The 25,557-nt window shown below is 41.1% G+C and overlaps 1 protein-coding gene across 1 annotated transcript in view; it reads right to left on the bottom strand.

Annotated features, from left to right (window-relative positions):
- Positions 1-1,877: 1,877 nt before the first annotated feature.
- Positions 1,878-25,557, bottom strand: part of MAOA (monoamine oxidase A) — an 85,737-nt gene continuing 62,057 nt past the window's right edge. Inside the window, exons 6-15 of the mRNA XM_054471664.2 lie at positions 20,425-20,566; positions 17,343-17,492; positions 16,880-17,039; positions 15,933-16,029; positions 12,431-12,484; positions 7,951-8,008; positions 6,639-6,736; positions 4,795-4,906; positions 4,529-4,591; positions 1,878-4,330 (exon numbers count right to left, since the gene is read on the bottom strand). Coding sequence (XP_054327639.1) covers positions 4,184-4,330; positions 4,529-4,591; positions 4,795-4,906; positions 6,639-6,736; positions 7,951-8,008; positions 12,431-12,484; positions 15,933-16,029; positions 16,880-17,039; positions 17,343-17,492; positions 20,425-20,566 — 1,081 coding nt within the window. The 3' untranslated portion in view covers positions 1,878-4,183. The remainder of the gene's footprint in view (positions 4,331-4,528; positions 4,592-4,794; positions 4,907-6,638; positions 6,737-7,950; positions 8,009-12,430; positions 12,485-15,932; positions 16,030-16,879; positions 17,040-17,342; positions 17,493-20,424; positions 20,567-25,557) is intronic.

Below are 25,557 nucleotides of genomic sequence, written 5' to 3'. Positions count from 1 at the left end.
CTCCTGCCTCAGCTTCCTGAATAGCTGGGACTACAGGCACTCGCCACCACGCCCAGCTAATTTTTGTATTTTTAGTAGAGGCGGGGTTTCACCATGTTGGCCAGGATGGTCTCGATCTCTTGACTTCGTGATCCACCCGCCTTGGCCTCCCAAAGTGCTGGGATTACAGGCGTGAGCCACACCGTGCCCGGCCTTTTATTTTATTTGTTGAGACAGAGTTTTGCTCTTGTCTACGGCCATACCACCCTGAACGCGCCCGATCTCGTCTGATCTCGGAAGCTAAGCAGGGTCGGGCCTGGTTAGTACTTGGATGGGAGACAGAGTTTTGCTCTTGTCATCCAGGCTGGAGTGCAATGGCACGATCTTGGCTCACTGCAACCTCTGCCTCCCAGGTCCAAGTGATTCTCCTGTCTCAGCCTCCCAAGTAGCTGGGATTACAGGCGTGCACCACCACGCTGGGCTAATTTTTGTATTTTTAGTAGAGACAGGATTTTGCCGTGTTGGTCAGGCTGGTCTTGAACTCCTTACCTCATGTGATCCACCTGCCTCGGCCGCCCAAAGTGCTGGGATTACAGGTGTGAGCCATCGCACCCACCCCAAATGTGTTTTAATTGGTCAGCAATCTTCAAGGAATTTAAATATAAATGCTCTTTAGAAGGGCACATACTTCCTAGGTCAGCCAGTCCTCAGTATTCCCAAATGTCTTATGTCTGCTGCTGTTTGTTTTCAGCTGCCCATCTCCTGAAGACATTGAATTTAGGACTCCTCTTTAGAAATGCTTATTTTTCCCTTTGATCTTTCTGTTAGTTTTCTGTAGATGGGGCTCATTCATTGAGACAGAGATTGAATCATTTCCAGGGTTCCTTCCAATTCTGATTTTTTTTTTCTTCCATGTAAAGAATAGTGCAGAAATACAACCCTCTAAAAGAAGTTCCCTTACCTAACAGGCATAGGTTCACAGAGAGAGCTCCATTCTATCTATAAAGCCAAAGCTCAAGTCCACAGTGTCTTTTACATGACAAGGCAACTCTCTATTTTCTATGGGAATAAAGTAGATAATGCAGTGCTCCACCCTGGATCTGCAGGGAATACAGGCTGGTCGAAGTTCCCAGCTACAGTTCCTCACTAGAAATTGTCCTTGAACCTGCCTTACTCAAGGTAACACCCTCTCTCAGGGGGAGGCTGATGAAGGGTCACAGAGTCCAGACCTCCTTTTCTCAAGAGGGATACTTCTGAAGGGTCTTCCTAGCTCCTCATTAGAACCTGTAGTTGAACTGCATTGTAGGTCGACTCTCCTGCCCAATCCTGCCTTCCTCACCCTCTTAGGTGTATTTCCCGAGGATTGTCTTCAATAAACTTTTTGCCCTGACTCTCTATCTGAGAGTCTGTTTCCAGGGAACCCAATCTAGGACAAGGAGTAAACCAGGGTACAGAAAGACTGAATTTTTTGCCCCTGGCATACCAATAGGCAAAAACAGTTACAGTGCTGGCAACAAAATGCATAGATCACATTATGCTGCCATGAAAAGAATGCTTAGAAGCCATCTAATGCAATCCAACCTTTTCCAGATGTGGAGACCGAGAGAACCAAAGTGACTTGCTTAAGTTATCATAAGCTAATTAGGTGAGAAAACTTGGACCAGAATCCACATCTGTGGCCCAGTTAGGCAGGCTACAGTATTTCAGCGTTTAATCAGTTCCCAGAAAACCTCAATAACACATGAGAGTCAAACTCAACTTTGAGAATTTGCAGTCGGTATTAAACAATTTCCTAAGTCTATCCTCCATGGACAATGCCTCATTGTGACCTCCTGCTATAAGAAGCCATTGAACTTTCTGCATAGAGCTATCAACTAAATACAGGAGTCGAGTCTGTATCGGGGGTGGCAGTGCACTTTATTAACAAACAAAACAGTACCATACAGGCAAACTCTTACTTCAGTGGCAAAGCACGCACATAGGTATACTCCAACGTGTAGCACTGGGGCAAACTTCAGACATGGAACATTAGGCACCAAGTTCACAATCAGACTAAACATAGTTCACAATCCTTCAATCCATACTCTTCAGTGGAGGATGAGGCCTTATTTAACAGTTAACTGGGACAGACAGATGAAGTTTTAAAATCTAATTCTTGGCCTAACTGTGGAGTGGGGCCGACTCAGCCTTCAGAACTGTGAAGTGGATGCCTTAACAGGGCCAAGATCTATCAGCCTCTTAAACTGACTTTCATTTCTCTGGTTCAGAGAAAAGGCTTATGGTATCTTCATGTTGGATGAACTCGCATATGGTGAGAGTCCTCAGCTCCAATTTCATGTCTAGGCACACCTGGACTGGCATTCATTTTGATATCCAATCCATAGATTAATAGGGTTAATCCAATTAGAATAAATTAAATCGTTTTCCAAAAGGTTGAAAAGGGTAAATCACCTGAGTTCTTCAACATTCAAGACTTCAAATATGTTAGCAAACTGATTACTGTTCCAACTGTTGCCAGTTAAGAAGTTTAAATCAGCATTTCCCAAAAGGTGTGTCAGGACGGAGTTAATCAGTAAGCTAATAGAAACAACTGCAATAGACTAGGGATGAGGTTTCTCAAAGCAGTTTGATATAATATGCGGCAACTCCTTATGTACTGGAGCGCATCCAATACATTCTCAAAACTCCTAAATTAGCTAAAATGCAAGGTAAAGAGCAGCAGAAAAATGCAGCTCTTAGGATAGGCGAAACTTTGGAAGATTTATGTCCTCACACCAGGGTCCAGCAACTTAGGTTTGAATTTATGATAAAGTTAATGATATAATAAACTTGGGTTGGCTGGTTTCCCCTGGCAATTGTTAATTCCCCTTAAATAAAAATATGTTGATACATTGTAAAACGAAGTATTTTACGGCTGAAACCTTTGGAAAGGGCTTTTAAAAATCTGAGTTTGTAAAAGGTGAAAACAAGAGGTGGGCACCCTTCTGGGCCGACATTACTCCTAAGATAGAGAACTTAGTTTCCATATATAAAATGACTCAATTTCATGTCTTTTATAAAACTTAACAACTAAAGCAAGTGAGCTTGCTTTAAGGAAATTGGAGCCCTAATTTCTTTTCTGTTTGATAGTCTCAACAAATAACAGTCAAATTTATCATGTGTATTTCAGTACTTAAGAGAAACTGGCATGCTTTGCTAATATTTATGCAGAGGTAACCATGTTGAAGACATACGTAAGTTGAGAGGTATGTCTAATTCTATGGTCATAGGAAAAAATAAAAGAAAACTGCTGCTTTCCTGAAGTTGAAATAAGAATGTTACAACTGACAAGGATCCATTGGTGTCTAGCTGCCTTCCAGGGGGAAGAGAAGATGCCAGTCGTAGTTGGTCTCCCACAGAGCTAAGCGGGGAGCCCTCCTGGGGGACAGTCCTGCCACTGTTTTCCTCTGCTCAACTGGAAAGTTGCACATAAGTCACAGCAAGTCAGTTTCAACATTCTAACTCAGTTAAACACTCTCCTCCATAAGAAGTGAAAGAGGAAAAATACAAATAAGCTAGCACTGAGACTAGATGTCTAGAAAAGTCGGAGGAACTACAAGTGGTCAGGAGATTCCTGAGACAGCAGCCCACAAGATGTCCCCATTCTGGTCTGAGGGTCTGCATGCCACTACCCCCAACACTGCTTTCCTTTACTATTTCCTGATCCGAAGTGGAGGCCGCTTCCTCCAGGAGGCTGTGAGCCTCTAGGCTCTGTAATGACACTTCACCATTGCCTAAGGGAAGAAAAAGGGCAGTCACAGGCTGGGCCTTCACCTACTCCACCTCCACAGACAGAAAGTCAAATGCTTTGTTTCTGAAATCATCATGTATTTTGCATTGAAGGGAATAAAAACAGGACACGGAAATTGTTTCTGATGAGCACATCACGTTTAACTTTTTGAATTTCAGAAAGTGATCACAAGGCTTTATTCTATCAATTAACATGAGTTGATCTACACAGACAAATAAGATGGAGCTTGATCTTACTGAAATTAATTAGGTGATTCTTTGAATTGTTTTTACTTTAACAATGATTGGAATTAAGCCAAAGGTAGTTAAATCCAGTACACTTAAACATGGCCCAATGACACAGCCTTTAAACTTGTCAATATTTTCCTCTTGGTGGTATTGAAAACCAGTGAGCAGAGAGCATAAGAACAGAACTTCAAGACCGTGGCAGGAGCTTGTATTTGTACAGCACAAACCCCAGGGCAGTAACTGATGTGGAAAATCCAATGATCTTCAGCAGGCCAGAAACGGAGGGCAGGTTCCTTTCCCAGAAGGTGTGGGTGATTTCTACCGCTGGAACGTCCTAGATGAAGGAACACAGATCGTGAGCAAAAAACTCATGCTGACAAGGAGGAACAAAACACTTCTGCAAGATCCATGCATGGAGACCCCTGGGATACTTGCATCTATAATTAAATCAGAGGCTAGAAGAAGGGAGATGTGAGTTTTATGTTCCATGATTGGTCTAAGGAGAGATAGTGCCCAGAGCCACCAAACTTACCTTTGATTCAGGTTCTTGTACCCAGATGTCTTTCTCGGTCACCTTCCCAAGACCATTTAAGACCTGAAAGAAAGTGACCATGGTATTATGAAAAGAGGCTGTATAGTTTCCACAGATTCAAGGCCCTGCTAGCCACAGATGAGCCCCATGAGTGAGGGGCAGAGAAATGGACATACAGATTCTATCAGTGTCAAGAACTAGCAAGACCAGATGCCAAAAACGTTGCCGTGACTCAGGAGGGAGAGAGCCTGGGCTTTCCTGCTTACCTCCCTAGCTGCTCGTTCTCCAGCCTCAACTGCCCCTTCCATGTAGCCGCTCCACTTTGTGGCAGTCTCTGTGCCCGCAAAGAAAATCCTGCCCACGGGTTGACGAATCACCCTTCAAGGGAACCAAGAGGTTACACAGAGTTACTTGGGAAGGTAGGCAGAGTAAACGAGCCAATCACTGCCCTCATTTAGTCTGCAGAAGGCACAGAAATTCAGACTGTTTAAAAAACACCCATATGACCTAGCCCAAGGTGAAAGGCCACTTTTTGCTTTCTGGGTCTGCATAGAGGATCTGAACTTTCAAGCCAGGGAGAATCAGGCCATCAGATCATCAATCATTAAAGGGGATGTTGATCTTTTCCAAGCCAGCCAGAGCTGGAATATAAGAACATGTATTCAATCCCCAAATCAGATTTCTTTGCTGTTTCCTGTTGGCAGTCCATTCTTCTCCCTGTCCTGTCTTTCTCGGGGGAGGGTGCACTCTTCTTGAAAACAGCCACAGATCCAGCTTTGCAGGCACTCCCAGTGTGTCAGGAGGAACTGCAGTGGCAGGTGGGAAGACAGGGACGTTAACTGTCATTTCTGGCAAAGGAGAGACCTGAGAGATTATATGGGTGTGTCTCTTTAAGAAAACAATCTCTGTACAGTTAGCTTCTCTGAACTTCTCTGGGGACTGGCTGAGAGCAAGGAAATGGGTCTCCTCTTACAAAGAAGGGCTGGACTGAATGGACAGCTGTCCCCTCCAACTTTCTTGGCTTTGACTCCTGCCATGTCCACAGCTAGTTTCATGAACTGTCCCAAGCTGCACGTCCTGCCCCCCACCCTGATGGCCTTCATCTCAACCCGTTGGCACTCCTTTTTCCAATTCCAGAACCCTGGGCTTCATCTATTCCTCATCTTAGTCTTGTCTTCTAGACTTCTACTTTGATACCAGAACTAATCCAGTTCATCAATCCTGCTATTGTTAACAAAGGCGATCTGACTCAATTAAGAAGAAAAAAAAAAACAGACCAAAACCTCCTGTAACGAAAAGGTTAATAAATACTTCCTCCTTTTCAGTGGACAAATGTGACCTTGTATTAACTTTCTAGCTCTGTTTCTCTGGAAACCAGATTAAGGTGTAATGCCATCTATGGAGGCAACACCACTTATGCTAAAAGGGCCTCCCCTCCCAGCCCCACATTAGTAAACTGCATCCAGGCTGGGAGGACTCTAAATGAATTGTAAATACCTGGTAGGAGGCTATCACTTTGGGCTTCCCTGAGTGTGGTGTCTCTTGTAACTGAGCAAGTTACCGGACACTATGCCTATGAAGCATAGAGATAATGGCTCCCATGGAGCAAGGGGCTTCTAGGTCAAGGTGGACCCACCCCACGTGGATGTCATTTCCTCACACCTCAACTGTATACAGTGAGGACTCTTCCCCTGAAGAGGACTGTCTGCTGATGCTGCTCTGTTGGCAAGACAGAAGTGTTGGATAAACACGTCCAATGTCCTTCTGTGTTGACTGGTGCCAAGGAGCCTAAGGCAGTCATGTGAGACTAAATGTCAAGTTGAGCTCACGAAGTCCCCTTGGAGGACACTGTAGCTTGCTTCATTCTCACAAGCACTGTTCACATCTGAAATCCTCCCCGCTGTTCTGCTATTGTTCTGTATGCTGACAGCTATTGTTCTGTGTAATGACATCCTTATTTTTCTATGGACATCCAGAAATACACAAGTATTATCTAGGACATAAGAAATGCGGATTTTGACAACTATTTCTAGAATTCCCATTGAACTCTGCTTTTCCTTTTAAATTTGGCACAGGTCTTGGATTAATTGGCGTAGTGCTTGCGTAATACCTTCCATATTGAGTCATGATCCCAGGAGGGAAGTAGGCCGTGTAGCAGCCCCCAGAGTACTGCTCCTCACACCAGTTCTTCTCTTCATAATGCACTGGCTGCAGTTCAGTGGGGAAGAAAATGCAAAAGAGAAAACAAAGCTGAAATGCTGCAAGTCAACAATATCGTTGCTTTAACAAAAAGTTTACATTAAGAAAATAAAGAAGATCCTGTTTTTCTAACTCACTTAAGGGGAAACATGATAGTACCAAGCAATGGCCTTTTGTGAAGTACCATGTGGCAAAACATGTATACTTTGCTCTTCCCATTTTCTTGATTAGGGAAGACATGAAGTATTCCAGTATCTGGGAGAGAGGGGTATCCATCCATCCATGCAGATTCTGAAGTCTTTAGAGCTAAGTCTATAGGAAACCCCACCAACAATTCAGCTTGTGGAAAGGTCTGCTCAAATCTCTGGGGTCCCTAATAACAGACTTTACTTCCCCATCTATCAGGCATTATTGCTAAGGAAAGGGTGGGAGGGAGGAGGCAGAAGACAAACAAATGTCTAAGAAAGGCTTTTTTCCCAACCCCTTTTCTAAGCTGGAAACATGAATGATGGGAATTCCACTAAAAAGGGGCAATTAAGATGGAAAATGTTTCCTAGGGGACATAAGAGAACCTTCTCTAATTTCCCCGGCACATTCAGAAAGTTTATTATTTGAACAGTTTGGAGACAAACCCCTGAAAGAGCCCTCAGCCATTCTATTTTTTTTTTTTCAAAAAGATATAATTTCATTCTCCTAATTGCTTTCAGTGGTGGATTGAAAGCACTGATATTCCTAAATGAGTTGTGAATTGAGTTCACACATGGAAAAATAAATTAGTATGACTTTGACCTGGGAAGAGACTCTAGATTCAGTCTCTCTTGTCAAGTACATACTACTTTGCCTTCACCAACAAATGATAACATATCTGGAATTTAATTGTGCAGCAGGTAAGTGACACTGACTGGGGGCAGGACTTCTGTTCTAGGAACCCATCTCACCCATTCTTGACATAATCCCTGCAGCTCTAGGCTCTCATTACAATTGGCTGCCAGTTATCTAGTGAACATTTAAACAGCCCAAAGGAGTTGCTGTGTCAGAAATTCCATGCACCTAATACCAGCTTTTAATGACCTTTTTGTGACTGCTGAAGTTTATCCTCCAAGTTAAGCATATCGCTTTATAATCTCTTCATAAGACTGTCAAAAAATCAGAATCTGCTTTGCTTTACTACTTATAGTGAACAGAGAAGAACCTGCTAGGGATTAAAGCTGGGAGTTTCTTACATGTAAAGCTTCTTGGGATCCCAGCACTTTGGCATAGAGCTCACAGATTTTCTTCTTCCTATAAAACAGAGCCAAAAAAAAAAAAAAAAAAAAAAACAGTTAGGGAAGGAGTAACTGATGGGTATAGAATAAATACAGTGAGTTCTAGAGCTCTTGGTATCAACCAGATTTATTACAGAAAAATTAAAATCCATGGCCTTCCGTAACTGCACAAATGAACATTTCCATGAATCCCTGCACTCAAATTGACTTTCAATGCCTCAGTAGTCATTTAATTTGAGGATTCAATGGAATTATTCTTTTCTTTTTTACATTTTTGCCTCTTTCACTACCTAATATGATATCTTCTCGAGATAAAAATGGGAAAAATGGATTCAATTAAGTTTAGCCAGTCTTAGGAACTGATTCTATGTAACTTTTCTGGAATACGTAGAATTCTAAAATGATCCCTTTTATAAGTCTATAGTATAAGTGATGGTGTCTTTTAACTATCCTATACTTGTGTTTTAATTACCTACAAACATATAAAGCTCATTTCATCTTTTAAGCGTAACATAAGATATGCTATACAGAAAGTATCTACAGTCATTTCAGTCTAGGAATTTGTCACTTGATAGAATGGTCTGTGGACCACAGTATTTCAAAGTGTATCTGAGGGATGGGCACAATATGCTAATGTTACCTCAAACACAGCCGTTGGTTATTCTCATAATTAATTATCTAAATGACTAGCCCAGAACATGGTATTTTCATGTCTGAAAAAGTTAGTGGTTGTACTTATATAAACTCTTTTTGAAACGAAATACGTTTTAAACTCACAACTACTCATGGTGAATTTTTTAAAAGGTCTAATTTACTAAAATCACCTGTTTTAGAAATTAATGGTTTTATTTCTGGATTTGTTTGCATAGGTTCACACTGATCCAGTTATATACTTTTCCTATTTACCTTTTATAGTTTTAATATAGTTTAAACATTTGAAAAAGCTCTAAAATATTTGTTAAGGGATAACAAGCAACTGGAAAAATATTTGCTTAAAAATGTGGCAAAAGGTTTGAGTCAAATCTGTAAGACAAGTATTAAAAGCTGAAGAGACAAAATTATGCAGGGCGGGGGGAGCTCAAGCTTACTGGTAATAAAGAAATAGAGATTTAGAAATATACAATTTTATGTTGCCAATTACATTAGAAAATATTTTAAAGACACGCCCCCAATGTCTCTGAATAACGTGGGACAAAATGTAACCTTATAAATTTATCTAAATCCTCACACTTAAACCATTTATATAACTTCCAGAACATTCACCTCATATGTATAAAATCAGGAGGAGGAGGCAGATTATAAACTTTGCTTATTGTCACCATTTTCCATGGAAGGTTTTAAGGGAGAGACAAATGCCACTCCTGAGATGATGTCATGCAACATTAGATGGATATTTAGGTGGATAGTTAAATTTCACGATAGTCAGAGGAAGTTTGGCTTCCTTCAAAGAGCTGCTCACATTATACATAAAAAGTCATAAAGGAAAGGAAGAATGGGAAGAAGTCTCAAGACAACTGTCTGTCTGTCTGTCTCTCTCAGCCTGATTCAAGCCCTTCATTTCAGAGATGAGGAAACCGAGGCTCAGGGAGCTGCAGAGATTTGTTTGATTTTGCTCAGCTAATTAATAGCAGGGTAAGGCTCTACTCTTCTGAGTAATCTGCCCATAGTAGGTACTCAATAAATATTTGTTCAGTCAAAACCCATCCTCAGCCTACTCTTTGCCTAGTCTATGAAGAGATGACTGATTCTAACACCTACTTCACAAGGGTGTTACAAGCAATAATTCAGACATTTTGAGTTAATTAGAAAATGAAAGTATCGGCAATGATTATTCTAAAAAGCTCAACAGTACTTAACTTATTACTGTTATTATTATTTCTGAGATAGGGTCTCGCTCTGTCACCCAAGCTGGAATGCAGTGGCACGATTATGGCTCACTGCAGCCTTAACTTCCCTGGACTCAGGTGATCCTCTCGCCTCAGCCTCCCAAGTTGCTGGGACTACAGATACATGTCACCAGGCCTGGCTAATTTTTTTATCTTTTGTGGAGACGGTTTCTCTACGTTGCCCAGGCTGGTCTTCAACTTCTGCACTCGAGCAGTCTGCCTGCCTCAGCCTCCCAAAGTGTTGGGATTACAGGTGTGAGCCAATGCACCAGGCTTGCTTAACTTACTCTCTGGATGTGTAATAAAATTTTTATTAAAGTAGAGTGAAACCTGAAATCCAATCAACCTACCTTGTAGTTAATTTTCATTCATGAATGTTAAAAACAATTATAATAGTTACAAGTCATTATTTACCGTATTTCATATTATTAGAAAAGCCAAGGATGTGTTCACACAAACACAGGAAATTATCTTTCCCTTTCCCTTCTTCCCTTTAAAATTAAAACCTTTTGGAAAAGATATGGTAAGGCAAGGATGTTAAAACAATGCACTGATTGATTAATTTGGCTATAAAAATAACAGAACCTAAGTGATGACCAAAAGAGGCCACTGTGCAAATCATCTCATTGAACTTATTCGCTGGTTTCTAAATCTGGTTGCTTATCATAATCACCTGAAAAGCTTGCTAAAAAATACAAATACGCAGGCCCCACCTCAAACCTACTCAATCACAATCTATAGGTCTTATAAAAACATATTTTCCAAACATCCTTTGGGATATTTTGATGCAGTCAGATCTGGGAACCACTGTTTTTGTCAATGACATATTCAGTAAGGGTTTTGCCTTACAAGAACTTTTGAGAAGTTCAGCCACTGTGTGGAATCATAACCAAATGTCTACCTACAGGCTGGTATTTATTTTACTATTAATAAGGAGGGAAAGCAGGAAATCCAAAAGAAAATGTCAGCTTAGTGTGGTGTAATGAAAAAGTATGCGCTATATGCTACTCCAGACTTTGTCACAAGCTAGCTGCGATGATTTGAATGTATGTGTCCCTCCAAAATTTAAATGTTGGAACTTAACCTCCAAGGTGATGGTATTTTGAGGTGGGGTCTCTGCAGAAATGATGAAATCAGGAAGATTCTGCTCTCATGAATAGATTAGTGCCCTTATAAATGGGCTGGAGGGAACTAGCTAGGCCCTTTCTGCCCTTCTGCCTTCCTCCAAGTGAGGACACCACCTTCATCACTTTTTGTCCTTCCTCCTTCTGCCTTTTCTGCCATGTGAGGGCACCATGAGAAAGTGCTACCTATGGAACAGGTTCTCACCAAACACTGAATTGAATCTGTTGGCATCATAATCTTGGACTTCCCGGCCTCTAGAACTGTGAGAAATAAATTTCTATTCTTCATAAATTACCCAGTTTCAGGCATTTTGTTACAGTATCACAAATGCACTAAGACACTAGCTATGGAGCCTTGAACAAATCATTCCCCATCACTGGACCCCAAATCTCTACTCATTCTATTGAGTGAGTAGAGTTTATTTTTAACAACCATGAGATTCCACAATCTCATGGTTGTTTGAATGCCATGATTGTTGAGATTCAACCATTTACCACTTACAGTGAACAGAGAAGAACCTGCTAATTGAAGCTGGGAGTTTCTTCCATGTAAAGCTTACCTGCAAACCATGAGATTGTTGAATCTCATGGTTGTTCAAATAAACAAATCCGTGTGCACATGTAGGAACTCATTCTGCAGCCTTTCCTCCACTTCTAAAGTCATCAGAGTAACTCCCAAAGCAATGGCTGCTAATGGGTTAGCTGTTTAATTTTTTTAATTACATTCAGAGAAAAGTCTATGTTTTTGTGTATGTATTGGACCTCTTTAAAAGCTAGCAGAAGATTTAGGGCTACCCAGAGGCATCCCTCCAACAGCCAAATAACTCTGATGTTAAAAGGCTTACCTCTTCAGGTAAGACTTTAACTGAACAAAGGATTCCAAAACAAAACAAAACAAATATACCATGACAGGAAGAGAAAGGCAGAAAGAAAGAAAAAAAAAGCCACTGTCCTAAAATAAATTTTATACTAGGAAGCTTTCAGATAAGGGAACAACAGAACTGTGTCCCAGATAATCAGTAGTGAATACTTTCATGTACACAAGTTGCTACAGGTTAAAATATACTTTTTAGAAAGTCCATGTCAGAGAATCTTAGAAAAAGATTATGGCCTTGAAAGAGGATTGGGATTCGTTTTCTACAGCATTTTTCACAGCTAATATTTTCTATGATTTTTCTCCATCCATCTCACAGGGAAATCCTACCTCTTAACCACTGTAAAATAAACACGAACATGTAAAATTAATATATGCACACGGGCAAGGGCTAGGTCAAGAGGGCTGTAGCAAAATACAAAAGGTTGGTTTGTTGGAATTTTGAGAATATTTGTGAAGTACTGTGTTTTTCCTCATGTTATTCTACTACTGTCAGTGCAAAAACACAATACAAAGCTAACTTTTTCATCTATTTTTCAGTTATAAATTCTTACCTTATTTCCTTATGTAGCTTAGCAAGTCGATCAGCTTTCCGGGCAAGAATGAAGCTGGAGAGAGAGGTTACATTGAATGATCAGGTTACAGCTGTTTATCTTAAGAGCTGCCCTTTCTTTTTGAAGTATTCTTAACCTGTAGCTATTCAGCATTAAATGAACTCTCTCAGACCCTCCTCCTCTACTAGGGCAAATGCCATATTGTCTTTGGTCTGCCTGTGTGTCCAAAACCCCTGCTAGGCTGTGATCCCCTACATGACAGGTGACCTCCTATTCAATATTTTACTTCTAAAGTTTAACATGGTTTTTGGCATATAGTAGGAAATCAAATGTTGAATGAATGAATGTTGTGCTAAATGATTATTCTGGTAATGACTGTTGCCTTCTGCCAAATACTTTATCAAAGCTGGAAAAACAAATATAAACATGTGTCTGTAGTGGAGGCCACGGTGGGCCCCCCCAGGCCTCCCTTTGGGACCAGGCACTCGTTACTCTTAGCTCACAGCTGAAACCTTCCTCAGTAACTGGACGGGGCAGCAGAGAATGCCTCGCTCAAGGTCCCACCCCTTCCCAGAGTTGTTCTGACCTAGATGCAGTTGAAGACAACTCTGAAGGGCAACCCAGCTCCAGAACTTCCAAGGGAATGGCAGAGGCCTTTGTTGGGAAAACATTGAAGCTCAAGTTCTGCTTAATCCTTCTGCCATAGGTAGTCATCCCCAGAGCACTTCTCAATAAAGTTCCAGCACCCAGATCTCCAGCTCTGAGTCAGCTTCCCTGGAAACTGAACTAATATAGTCCCCAAATAAAGTAACTCAGTAAAACTCAATTATAACCTGCCTGCTCCCCTTTAATCAAATATATTCTATTTATTATACTGATATTACTAACTGCATGTATATTTAAAAGAATTGAATTGTGACATGAAGTCCTTAGTTATACTATTATTAGAAAGCTTTCAAAAATCCAAATGAGCTAAAGGACAATGAAATTATTTTTCCATTAAAAAATTTTTAAATTTGTATTTCTTTTATTCAAGACCAAAAGGACAGGTAGATCAGTGCAAAAAACAGGTATTTCCTCCTCTCCCTACCCAAAAATTAAAGTGTTCCTCAAATTGGATTGGCAGTTCCTTTAGGGCTGTCATTTGAGATCACTCTGAGAAGCAAAGATGTATGTTAATGCAGAGAATAGTATTTCAGAGAAAGCTGTGGACTATTTAGGAAATCTGAACTATTGAACTTTATGGGATAGTCATAATTTTGCATGATTCAACATCTTAAGTTATAGCTTTTTATTAATTATTTTAGTTAGATATAGCTTGTTATTAATTATTTTAGTTAGATTCTGGGTTTATGCAAGAATCAGTAAGTTTAGATGTATATAATATTTTTTCATCATCAATATCTGATAAAAGATTAAATTATTTATCTGAAAACATTTTTAGTCAACTCGTCTTGTATACTTTTTACAGTTCCCTTCCCAAAGGGCAGTTAGTGTTGGTTATTTCTGTCAAATCTCAAGTCATGAATGAAATAATCTCTTTGATCTAATCCCAACTATGGATAAATAAGCTTTAACTTACTTTGGTGTTTTATTGAGGAAATTAAACATGCTGGCTTTGTGTTGGAAACATTTCACAGTTCTAAAGTACAAGGTCCTTTCTAGTTCCAAAAGTTTATTACAAACACAGTGCTGGGCAATTACCACCCCTATCTTCAAGGTTTTCGTGGCTGTGGCCATCAGCAAAGAGCAGGGTGGAGGCAAGTGTCAAGATGAAAGAGATTAGAATATCACTTTCTAAGAATTGCCTAAATAACTCCATTAACACCTGGAAGGTTATTTGAGCCCTAACCTAGTTAATAATAAAGCTGAAGAAAGCCCAAAAGCATTGTACACATAAAAACTTGCACCCACAACCAGTGCTCAATAAATGGTAGCTTTAATTTTTAACACTACATCGCCAAGTTAAGAAACAGATTATTTTGCTATTCCCCAGTTTCCAAGGAAACTCTCATCTTCTATACTTGGTCCTCTATAACCAATTATTATTATTTTACATTTGTTTTAGCCCCACTGTCCACAGAACACAACCATTTAACATTTTCCTTTTATACTATTTATCTTAAGTAAAATCATTAAAATATTGAGTTCCACTTCCAAAAAAAAAGAAAGCCCAAAACAGCAGAAGACATCACTATATCTAACTCCCAGGGAAAGAAAAACATCAATGCTCTTCCATTCATAGTTGAATTGGTCTTAACTGACATTCTCCTGAAACCTGTACCTGAACCTCCTGCTTTTCTCTGGCATATAGAAGATGATGTCAAACTACCCAAACAACCTATATCCTTTCCTGCCCAATAGGGTTAGAGATGAAGAGGATGTGTTATTCCAACAGTCATTATGTTGTAAGCACCTGCCTTTCTCAGGGAGGCTGGTGTTCTTATATGTTACAATGAGAGAAGTGGTTATAAAATGTCTCGTTAGTAACCAGCAGCACAACCTGCTTTCTAACTTCCCTGGGATGTGGGTCTGCTCCTTTTGCCTTTGTAATTTTCCTTCAATGACATGATGTGCATGAGTTCACCTTTCCCTTTGAGCAAGAGCTATGCATTTCCCAGGGGTAAAGGGGAGACCACTGGTCTCTAAAAGTCACTTGATTGCTACTGAAGCTATGTTCTTTTGTTATAGTGTGGTAGAATAAATCGCCTTTTATTTGTATAGTTTTTGAGGAGGCCAAAAGGCAGGCAAGAGGGAGGCTGTGGAACTCCTTAGCAATTCCTTTGTGGGGATCCCACTTCCTTCTCTGGACCCCCCAGCCCCCATCGAGTAGGACAGCTATGTGCCGAAATGAGAACAGAGGGGAAAAGCTCTCATTTTCCCTACACAGAACCAGGACCTGGATCATCCGCACACTTCAGAGGTTAAGCGAAGCACCACTGGTGAAGGATAACTAGAGTGACCCACCAGAAAAACTGCCACGCCATCCAATCAAGGCCTGGCTCAATTCTGAACTGGGCCTCCTAATTGGTCAGCTGTCTTATATCTCAGGGCAACAACTAACATTTGCTATGTAGCAGATATCTGGAACGGAGAAAAGGATAAAACCGAGAAACCCCACATTTAGAATGTTTTTATAGAATAAAGCGGTTAGTTCTCATTTCAGAATGGCTGTGGACATTCTGCCTGTAGGCAGGGGTGGCTACCATACTGCCTGTCTAGCTGCTTTTTTTCACTCCATCCTCAACATGTAAGCTTTGTATGAGAGAAAGACATACATGGGTACAAGTTCAAAATGGTGTCAATTTTAGTAAAGTTTCCCAGTATTCTTGTGCTACATACGAAACATTACTGCAATATTTTAACACATGGAAACATTATATATTTTGATAGCATTATTCATCATTGCTTGAGGTTAATTCCAAAGTAATATACTTTGACAGCATCCACACCAATACATCAACACAATTTGGAAAATGCAGAACAGCCTGCTCTAACCTACCCCATGATGGCAGGCAGTGACCCATCTGGCTTGGTGTCATCCAGGGTTATTGAAATTGGAGCATCTTCATCTTCAATTATCATGCAGCCACAGTAATCTTAACCAGGAGAAAAATCAATGGGAGATCGAGACCAAGCTCATCAGAGACACCCATACACGCATAAATATATATAAACTATTTTTTAAGATGAAGGCTAATCTTAAACTCTTGGTCTTGGCCCCAACCCTACATGTTATGTCTTGTTAAATACACACACTGAATATATAAGGATGTCTATTCACCCACAGACAGAAAATGACCCATCTCCATCACCTTTACATAAAGGGCTTATGACCAGCCAATGCATGACAAAAATGGTAAGATGACCCTGGCTCCTAGCATACATGAGGAAAGAGAAGGGCTGCATTGGAGGGAACGACCCAATCCAGGGAAGAGGTGGGAGGAGGGAATCCAATGAGTATAACCAGAATGCTTATCAACAGTAGCCACCATATCTGGGAAGCTTTCTAAGTCCAAGATCCCGCTTCATTTAATTCTCACAACACCTTAGTGGTAGGTATTACTGTCACCACTTTACACCTACAGACTGATGCTAGCAAGCAAGCGAAGTCCTGGAATGTGTAACTTCAATGCAGTGGTCTTTCCATGGTGCCTGTTGACCTCACTCTGCTCATAAAAAGTAAGAAGCAGGACAGATACCAGGAGTCAGGGCAATGGTGGCCTTATGACTGATGTGATCTCCTTCTTCCCTCCCATTGCCAACAAGTGCTCTTGGGGTCATTATGTGTGGGCAAGGATATGAGGAAATTGACAGACCAAGATTTCTAATCCTTTTTCTACCAGTTTGAAAATACTTTGTTTCTGTTCAATACCTTCTGTTCAATAATCCTAAAAGAGTGTGATTTCTTCATATAATACAGTTTAAACATGAATAATAGCAGCCTACCCTTCTTCTTCCAGAAGGCCTCCTTGTAATACATCATGCACTTAATGATAGCTCCCATTGGAAGACGCTGAATTAACTGGTTTCTCTCTGCTGGAAGCTCTGGTCTGAAGTGAATCTTGGCAGTCAAGGTCGGAGGGATCGCATTAATTACGTATTTGCACTAAAACACACACAAGCAAAATATTACCTCAAATGTGAGCTGCAGTCTTTGTGGCAGGCATGAAAAATCATCTTTATCACTTCTAAACAACATTGAGCAGTAAAAACATACAAAACGAGAAAATGAGGCAACTGTGAGGCAACAAAACAGATCAAGGTAGGTCAACCAAGGCTGGTAATTTGGAAGACTGAGGCGGAAACATGTCAGCATTAATTATGCTACTGCTTGAATTATATCTGGTTAGAAGCTGCAAAAGACACAAGGCCTATTTACTATATGCTCCTTTTGACTAAACTGAGTTACCTCATAATGTTCATGGTTCAATGTCTCTATGATGATGTTGTTACTTGACTGGTCAACATGAGTGACAGGATGGTTCAGCTTCACTTGGTCTCCGAGGAGGTCCATTATCCGTTCGCTCACTTGACCAGACCCACCTACAAACTTCCGTTCCTACAGGAGGAGGTAGGTAAGAAAGGAAACATTATGAAAGCCCAAGGAAGGAAAATCCTATTGGCTACTGATTAGAAAACCTCCAGAAAGTCACAGGCCACGCCTCCAATGTCTGCACACTTAACTGTCAGAAGAATTCATTAGGACAGAGGCAGAGTTGACCAAGACAATTCAATGATCATTCCCTGCACAGCTTCTGGCAAAGAAAAGCCATTACAAGTTTATAAAAATCACAGAACCCGAAGAAATGTTCCACTATGCCAATGCTGCCCTGACCAAGTGGGAATATCAGCAAGTCTGTGGGTTTCAAATGCCAAAGAGTGCAGGGTGTGGAGGGAGCCCTGAGAAGGGGCAGGCACGGTGCTTATTCCAGAGGATGAAGTTTCTAATTTCCTTTGATTCCTGTAGTTCTGGGCTGAGGTTGTCCAGGCAGGTAAGGATGCAGATAGAGCCATATTATAGACAAAGTTACAGGGTGCTTTCAGGGATAGTCATGTCCTACTAGTCCTACTAGTCACCACCAAATGATGTTTTAAGAATAGGAAGAAGGGCCGGGTGCAGTGGCTGTACTAAAATTACAAAAATTAGCCAGGCGTGGTGGCACGTGCCTGTAATCCCAGCTATTCGGGAGGCTGAGGCAGGAGAACCACTTGAACCCAGGAGGCAGAGGTTGCAGTGAGCCGAGATTGCGCCACTGCACTCCAGCGTGGGCGACAGAGCTAAACTCCGTCTCAAAAAAAAAAAAAAAAAAAAGATTCGGAATATCAGATCTTGAGTAACTTTTTGCAAAACTATCTGGAAGCTTCAAGGTGGAGGCAGAGGGTGAAGGCTAAGCATCAGCTTGCTCCTTTAGATATTGTTAAATAGTTCTCTTGAGCGGCCCTTATAAGACCAGAAGTGCTCTACCCTCTGCCTTCTGCTACGATCACCATGGAAATATTTCCAGCTTAATCTAAGAAGGTAAGTCCTTAACACAATGCTTTTGGTAAGAACCAGAAGGATATTTTTGGCCTATTATAGAAGATTCTTTTTTGAGACGGAATTTCACTCTTATTGCCCAAGCTGGCGTGCAATGGCGCGATCTTGGCTCACTATAACCTCCGCCTCCTGGGTTCAAGTGATTCTCTTGCCTCGGCCTCCCGAGTAGCTGGGATTACAGGTGCGTGCCATGACGCCTGGCTAATTTTTTGTATTTTTAGCAGAAATGGGGTTTCATCATGTTAGCCAGGCTGGTCTCAAACTCCTGACCTCAGGTGATCCACCCGCCTCGGCCTCCAAAAGTGCTGGGATTACAGGTGTGAGCCACCGCACCCGGCCAGAAGGTTCTTTAAATGGTTAGAAGTGCACAGCCCACCACTTAACAGATTCCTCAATCATGCTCCTCCAGAAAACTGCACAAGCAGCCATGCAGTGATTTTTGCACTTTTGTAACTGGCTACTGTTTTAATGACAACACCAAAGTTCTTTATAAAAAATACTCCTGGCTAGGCATGGTGGCTCATGCCTGTGATCCTAGCACTTTGAGAGGCTGAGGCAGAAGGACTGCTTGAGCCCAGGAGTTGGAGACCAGCCTAGGCAACAAAGCGAGACTCTGTCTCAAAAATTAAATTAAAAAAAGGAAAAAGAAATCCCAGAGTGGTTCAGACCTACATTCATGATTTGTCTTTCCTCAAGAAACCCAGACCATTTAACTTATAATCTGGTCTATTTTCTAAGAGCTACTTTGAGTTTTTGTGTGGTGGAAAGACCACGAACTTGTTCACTGTCCACCCCTCCAGGTCTAGTATTTGTTGAATTAAATTACAGGATAAGCCTAAGTTCTTTATAAAAATATTGTGATCATGGTTTGAGATTAATCATCTGAACCATATTTTCCAAAAGGTCATGTAGAATTTGGCTAGAAGTATCCTGGCTCCTCTGAATGAAGGACACAAATATCAAATGTGAATCAAAATACCTCTGAAAGTAAAATACTGGCTAAAAGGAGTATCTGTCATCTCTGCCTGTAGGTAAAGACACTTAAAAAATGCAACTGTCCTGCTTTTGTCAAGGCTAGGGGTCAAATGGGCAATGAGTCTTGGTGTCACAAGAACTTGGGGATTTCCGGTGATCTCCTCAGGAGAAGAATAATTCACTTGGCAGAGAAAGACCATACCTTGTACTGTGCACTCAGAATTCGGGAACTCAGAGAACCTAAGTTAGAAGTAAACTGCTACTAATTAAACCTCATACCATCCAAGCACAACATTTATAGAACAGAGATACCCATTCTCTTTGGATAACAGAAAGGGTTGAAGCAGAGAATCTCAGAGTCTGGGGAATTAGGATTCTGGCTTCGCCATGTGTCCAGCCAATGAACCAAATGAATTCACTTATTAATAAAGGAAATGATATGGAAGCTGGGCAAATTCAAGTGAGTAGCAAAAACTAAGAATCCGAAAGGCAGAATTTACTATTGCAAGAGTGGCCATAATCACTTGTGTGAATTAGAAGGAAGAACAGTCACTTCCCTTCTGTAACAGTTAACATAAAAGAATCACTCTGATAAACAGATGGGACAGAAACCTTTTGTCTGGAACAGAGATGATTTTAAGTACAATAATTGTACAATTTCTAGAATTTTTTGGAAATTATTTTAGGAATTTAGCTTCTCCTACATAAACAGCCTAATTCTACCTGCCACCAAAAGGAAGGAACTTAATTCTCAAAACCTAATTAATTCAAAATGAAACAATCTTTATCTGTGAACTCCTTTACAGGAGTGACAAAAGGAAATGAGAAATTTTTTTTTCAGAAAATCTTTTGAGATCATTTCATGCTGCTAATTATTCAGGTTTCAAAATACTGAAGCAATTATTAAAGACACTGCCCTGGGAGAAAGCAAAATCACAGATGAAGCTCTTGTTTCAGAACAGACACATACACACCATACCTGGCCGCCATTGGTGACAGAGAATATCCGAGTGGTGCCCCCGCACTGCTTCACATACCACAAGAACCACAGGGCAGACACTTCGTGAGGCTCAGAGGTCACATTGATATTCACAAAAAGATAAGCAAACCGCCTAGCAGTCCTGTTCATAGAACAAAAGTGCAAGTCAGGTGTCAATATGTACAGGAGTCAGAGAATGTCAGGTTTTTACAACACTATTTAGTGTGTTCAGAAAGTTTTTCTGCTGCAATTGAAAAAAAACTCTCAAGGATTCAGTTTCTGAAGGAATGCATTCTTTAACTCTTGGAGAAACTAACATTTTCTCCTGCTTAAGAAATTGAGTTGAAAAGGAGCCGAGGGTCCAGCAAGACGGCCAAACAGAAACAGCTCCAGTCTGCAGCTCCCAGTGAGATCCACGCAGAAGGTGGGTGATTTCTGTGTTTCCAACTGAGGTACCTGGTTCATCTCATTGGGACTGGTTGGACAGTGGGTGCAGCTCATGGAGGGCAAGCCAAAGCAGGGCGGGGTGTCGCCTCACCCGGAAAGTGCAAGGGGTCGGGGGATTTCCCTTTCCTAGCCAAGGGAAGCCATGAGAGACTGTCCCAGGAAGAATGGTACACTCTTGCGCAGATACTGTGCTTTTCCCAGAGTCTTCGCAATCGGCAGATCAGGAGATTCCCTCCGGTGCCTGGCTCAGTGGGTCCCCTGCCCATGGAGCCCAGCAAGCTAATATCCATTGGCTTGAAATCCTCGCTGCTAGCACAGCAGCCTGAGATCGACCTGGGATGCTCGAGCTTGGTGTGGAGAGGGGCGTCTGCCATTGCTGAGGCTTGAGTAGGAAGTTTTATGCTCAGAGTGTAAACAAAGCCACCGGGAAGTTCGAACTGGGTGGACCCCACCACAGCTCAGCAAGGCCTACTGCCTCTCTAGATTCCACCTCTGTGGGCAGGGCATCTCTGAACAAAAGGCAGCAGCCCCAGTCAGGGACTTATAGATAAAACCCCCATCTCCTTGGGCCAGAGCACCTGGGGGAAGGGGCAGCTGTGGGTGCAGCTTCAGCAGACTTAAATGTCCCCGCCTGACAGCTCTGAAGAGAGCAGTGGTTCTCCCAGCACAGCGTTTGAGCTCTGATAATGGACAGACTGCCTCCTCAAGTGGGTCCCTGACCCCCGTATAGCCTGACTGAGAGATACCTCCCAGTAGGGGCCAACAGACACCTCATACAGGAGAGCTCTGGCTGGCATCTGGTGGGTGCCCCCCTGGGACGAAGCTTCCAGAGGAAGGATCAGGCAGCAATAGTTGCTGTTCTGCAGCCTCTGCTAGTGATACCCCAGGAAACAGCGTCTGGAGTGGACCTCCAGCAAACTCCAACAGACTTGCAGCTGAGGGGCCTGTTAGAAGGAAAACTAACAAGCAGAAAGGAATAGCATCAACATCAACAAAAAGGACATCCACACAGAAACCCCATCCATAGGTCACCAACATCAAAGACCAAAGGTAGATAAAACCACAAAGGTGGGGAGAAACAAGTGCAGAAAGGCTGAAAAATTCCAAAAACCAGAACGCCTCTTCTCTTTCAAAGGATCACAACTCCTCGCCAGCACGGGAACAAAACTGAACAGAGAATGAGTTTGACGAGTTGACAGAAGTAGGCTTCAGAAGGTGGGTAATAACAAACTCCTCCGAGCTAAAGGAGCAGGTTCTAACCCAATGCAAGGAAGCTAAGAACCTTGAAAAAAGGTTAGATGAATTGCTAACTAGAATAACCAGTGTAGAGAAGAACATAAATGACCTGATGAAGCTGAAAAACGCACCACAAGAACTTCGTGAAGCAGACACAAGTTTCAACAGCTGAATCGATCAAGTGGAGGAAAGGATATCAGTGATTGAAGATCAACCTAATGAAATAAAGTGAGAAGACAAGATTAGAGAAAAAAGAGTGAAAAGAAACGAACAAAGCCTCCAAGAAATACGGGACTATGTGAAAAGACCAAATCTATGTTTGATTGGTATACCTGAAATTGACGGGGAGAATGGAACCAACTTGGAAAACACTCTTCAGGATATTATCCAGGAGAACTTCCCTAACCTAGCAAGGCAGGCCAACATTCAAATTCAGGAAATACAGAGAACACCACAAAGATATTCCTCGAAAAGAGCAACCCAGAGACACATAATTGTCAGATTCACCAAGGTTGAAATGAAGGAAAAAAATGTTAAGGGCAGCCAGACAGAAAGGTCGAGTTACCCACAAAGGAAAGCCCATCAGACGAACAGTGGATCTCTCAGCAGAAACCCTACAAGCCAGAAGAGAGTGGGGGCCAATATTCAACATTCTTAAAGAAAAGAATTTGCAACCCAGAATTTCATATCCCGCCAAACTAAGTTTCATAAATGAAGGAGAAATAAAACCCTTTACAGACAAGCAAATGCTGAGAGATTTTGTTACCACCAGGCCTGCCTTGCAAGAGCTCCTGAAGGAAGCACTAAACATGGAAAGGACAACCAGTACCAGCCACTGCAAAAACATGCCAAATTGTAAAGACCATTGACGCTATGAAGAAACTGCATCAACTAGTGGGAAAAATAACCAGCTAGCATCAAAATGATAGGATCAAATTCACACATAACAATATCAACCTTAAATGTAAATGGGCTAAATGCCCCAATTAAAAGACACAGACTGGCAAACTGGCTAAAGAGTTAAGACCCATCGGTGTGCTGTATTCGGGAGACCCATCTCACATGCAAAGACACACATAGGCTCAAAATAAAGGGATGGAGGAATATTTACCAACCAGATGGAAAGCAAAAAAAAAAAAAAAAAAAGCAGGGATTGCAATCTTAGTCTCTGATAAAACAGACTTTAAACGAACAAAGGTCAAAAGAGACAAAGAAGGGCATTACATAATTGTAAAGGGATCAATCCAACGAGAAGAGCTAACTATCCTAAATACATACGCACCCAATACAGGAGCATCCAGGTTCATAAAGCAAGTTCTTAGAGACCTACAAAGAGACTTAGAATCCCACATAATAACAGTGGGAGACTTTAATAACCCACTGTCAATATTAGATCAACAAGACAAAAATTAACAAGGATATTCAGGACTTGAATTCAGCTCTGGACCAAGTGGACTTAACAGACATCTACAGAACTCTCCACCCCAATTCAAGAGAGTATACATTCTTCTCAGTACCACATCACACTTACTCTAAAATGACCACATAATTGGAAGTAAAACACTCCTCAGCAAATGTAAAAGTACAGAAATCACAACAAACTGTCTGTCAGACCACAGTACAATCAAATTAGAACTCAGGATGAAGAAACTCACTCAAAACCACACAACTACATGGAAACTGAACAACCTGCTCTTGAATGACTACTGAGTAATTAACAAAATGAAGACAGAAATAAAGATGTTCTTTGATATGAATGAGAACAAAGACACAACGTACCAGAATCTCTGGGACACATTTAAAGCAGTGTGTAGAAGAAAATTTATAGCACTAAATGCCCACAAGAGAAGGCAGGGAAGATCTAAAACCGATACGCTAATATCACAATTAAAAGAACTAGAGAAGCAAGAGCAAACAAATTCAAAAGCTAGCAGAAGACAAGAAATAACTAAGATCAGAGCAGAACTGAAGGAGATAGAGACACAAAAAACCCTTCAAAAACATCAATGAATCCAGGAGCTGGTTTTTTGAAAAGATCAACAAAATAGACCACTAGCAAGACTAATAAAGAAAAGAGAGAAGAATCAAATATACACAATAAAAAAAGAAAAAGGGGATATCACCACCAATCCCACAGAAATACAAACTACCAACAGAGAATACTATAAACACCTCTATGCAAATAAACTAGAAAATCTAGAAGAAATGGATAAATTCCTGGACACATACACCCTCCCAAGACTAAACCAGGAAGAAGTCGAATCTCTCAATAGACCAATAACAGGTTCTGAAATTGAGGCAGTAATTAATAGCCTACCAACCAAAAAAAGTCTAGGACCAGATGGATTCACAGCCGAATTCTACCAGAGGTACAAGGAGGAGCTGGTACCATTCGTTCTGAAACTATTCCAATCAATAGAAAAAGAGGGGATCCTCCCTAACTCATTTTATGAGGCCAGCATCATCCTGATACCAAAACCTGGCAGAGACACAACAAAAAAGAGAATTTTAGGCCAATATCCTTGATGAACATTGATGCGAAAATCCTCAATAAAATACTAGCAAACCAAATCCAGCAGCACATCAAAAAGTGTATCCACCAAGATCAAGTCAGCTTCCCTGGGATGCAAGGCTGGTTCAACATATACAAATCAATAAACGTAATCCGTCACATAAACAGAACCAATGACAAAAACCACAAGATTATCTCAATAGATGCAGAAAAGGCCTTGGACAAAATTCAACAGCCCTTCATGCTAAAAACTCTCCATAAACTAGGTATTGATGGGACGTATCTCAAAATAATAAGAGCTATTTATGACAAACCCACAGCCAAAATCATACTGAATGGCCAAAAACTGGAAGCATTCCCTTTGAAAACTGGCACAAGGATGCCCTCTCTCACCACTCCTATTCAACATAGTATTGGAAGTTCTGACCAGGGCAATCACACAAGAGAAAGAAATAAAGGGTATTCAATTAGGAAGAGAGGAAGTCAAATTGTCTCTGTTTGCAGATGACATGATTACATATTTAGAAAGCCCCATCGTCTTAGCCCAAAATCTCCTTAAGCTGATAAGCAACTTCAGCAAAGTCACAGGATACAAAATCAATGTGCAAAAATCACAAGCATTCCTATACACCAATAACAGACAGAGAGCCAAATCATGAGTGAACTCCCATTCACAATTGCTACAAAGAGAATAGCATACCTAGGAATCCAATTTACAAGGGATGTGAAGGACCTCTTTAAGGAGAACTACAAACCACTTCTCAACGCAATAAAAGAGGGCACAAACAAATGGAAGAACATTCCATGCTCATGGATAGGAAGAATCAATATCACAAAAATGGCCATACTGCCCAAAGTAATTTATAGATTCAGTGCTATCCCCATCAAGCTACCACTGACTTTCTTCACAGAATTGGAAAAAACTACTTTAAACTTCA

This window comes from Pongo pygmaeus, chromosome X (assembly GCF_028885625.2).
Source record: "Pongo pygmaeus isolate AG05252 chromosome X, NHGRI_mPonPyg2-v2.0_pri, whole genome shotgun sequence".
NCBI lineage: Eukaryota > Metazoa > Chordata > Mammalia > Primates > Hominidae > Pongo > Pongo pygmaeus.
This window is presented reverse-complemented; position numbering and strand designations above follow the sequence as displayed.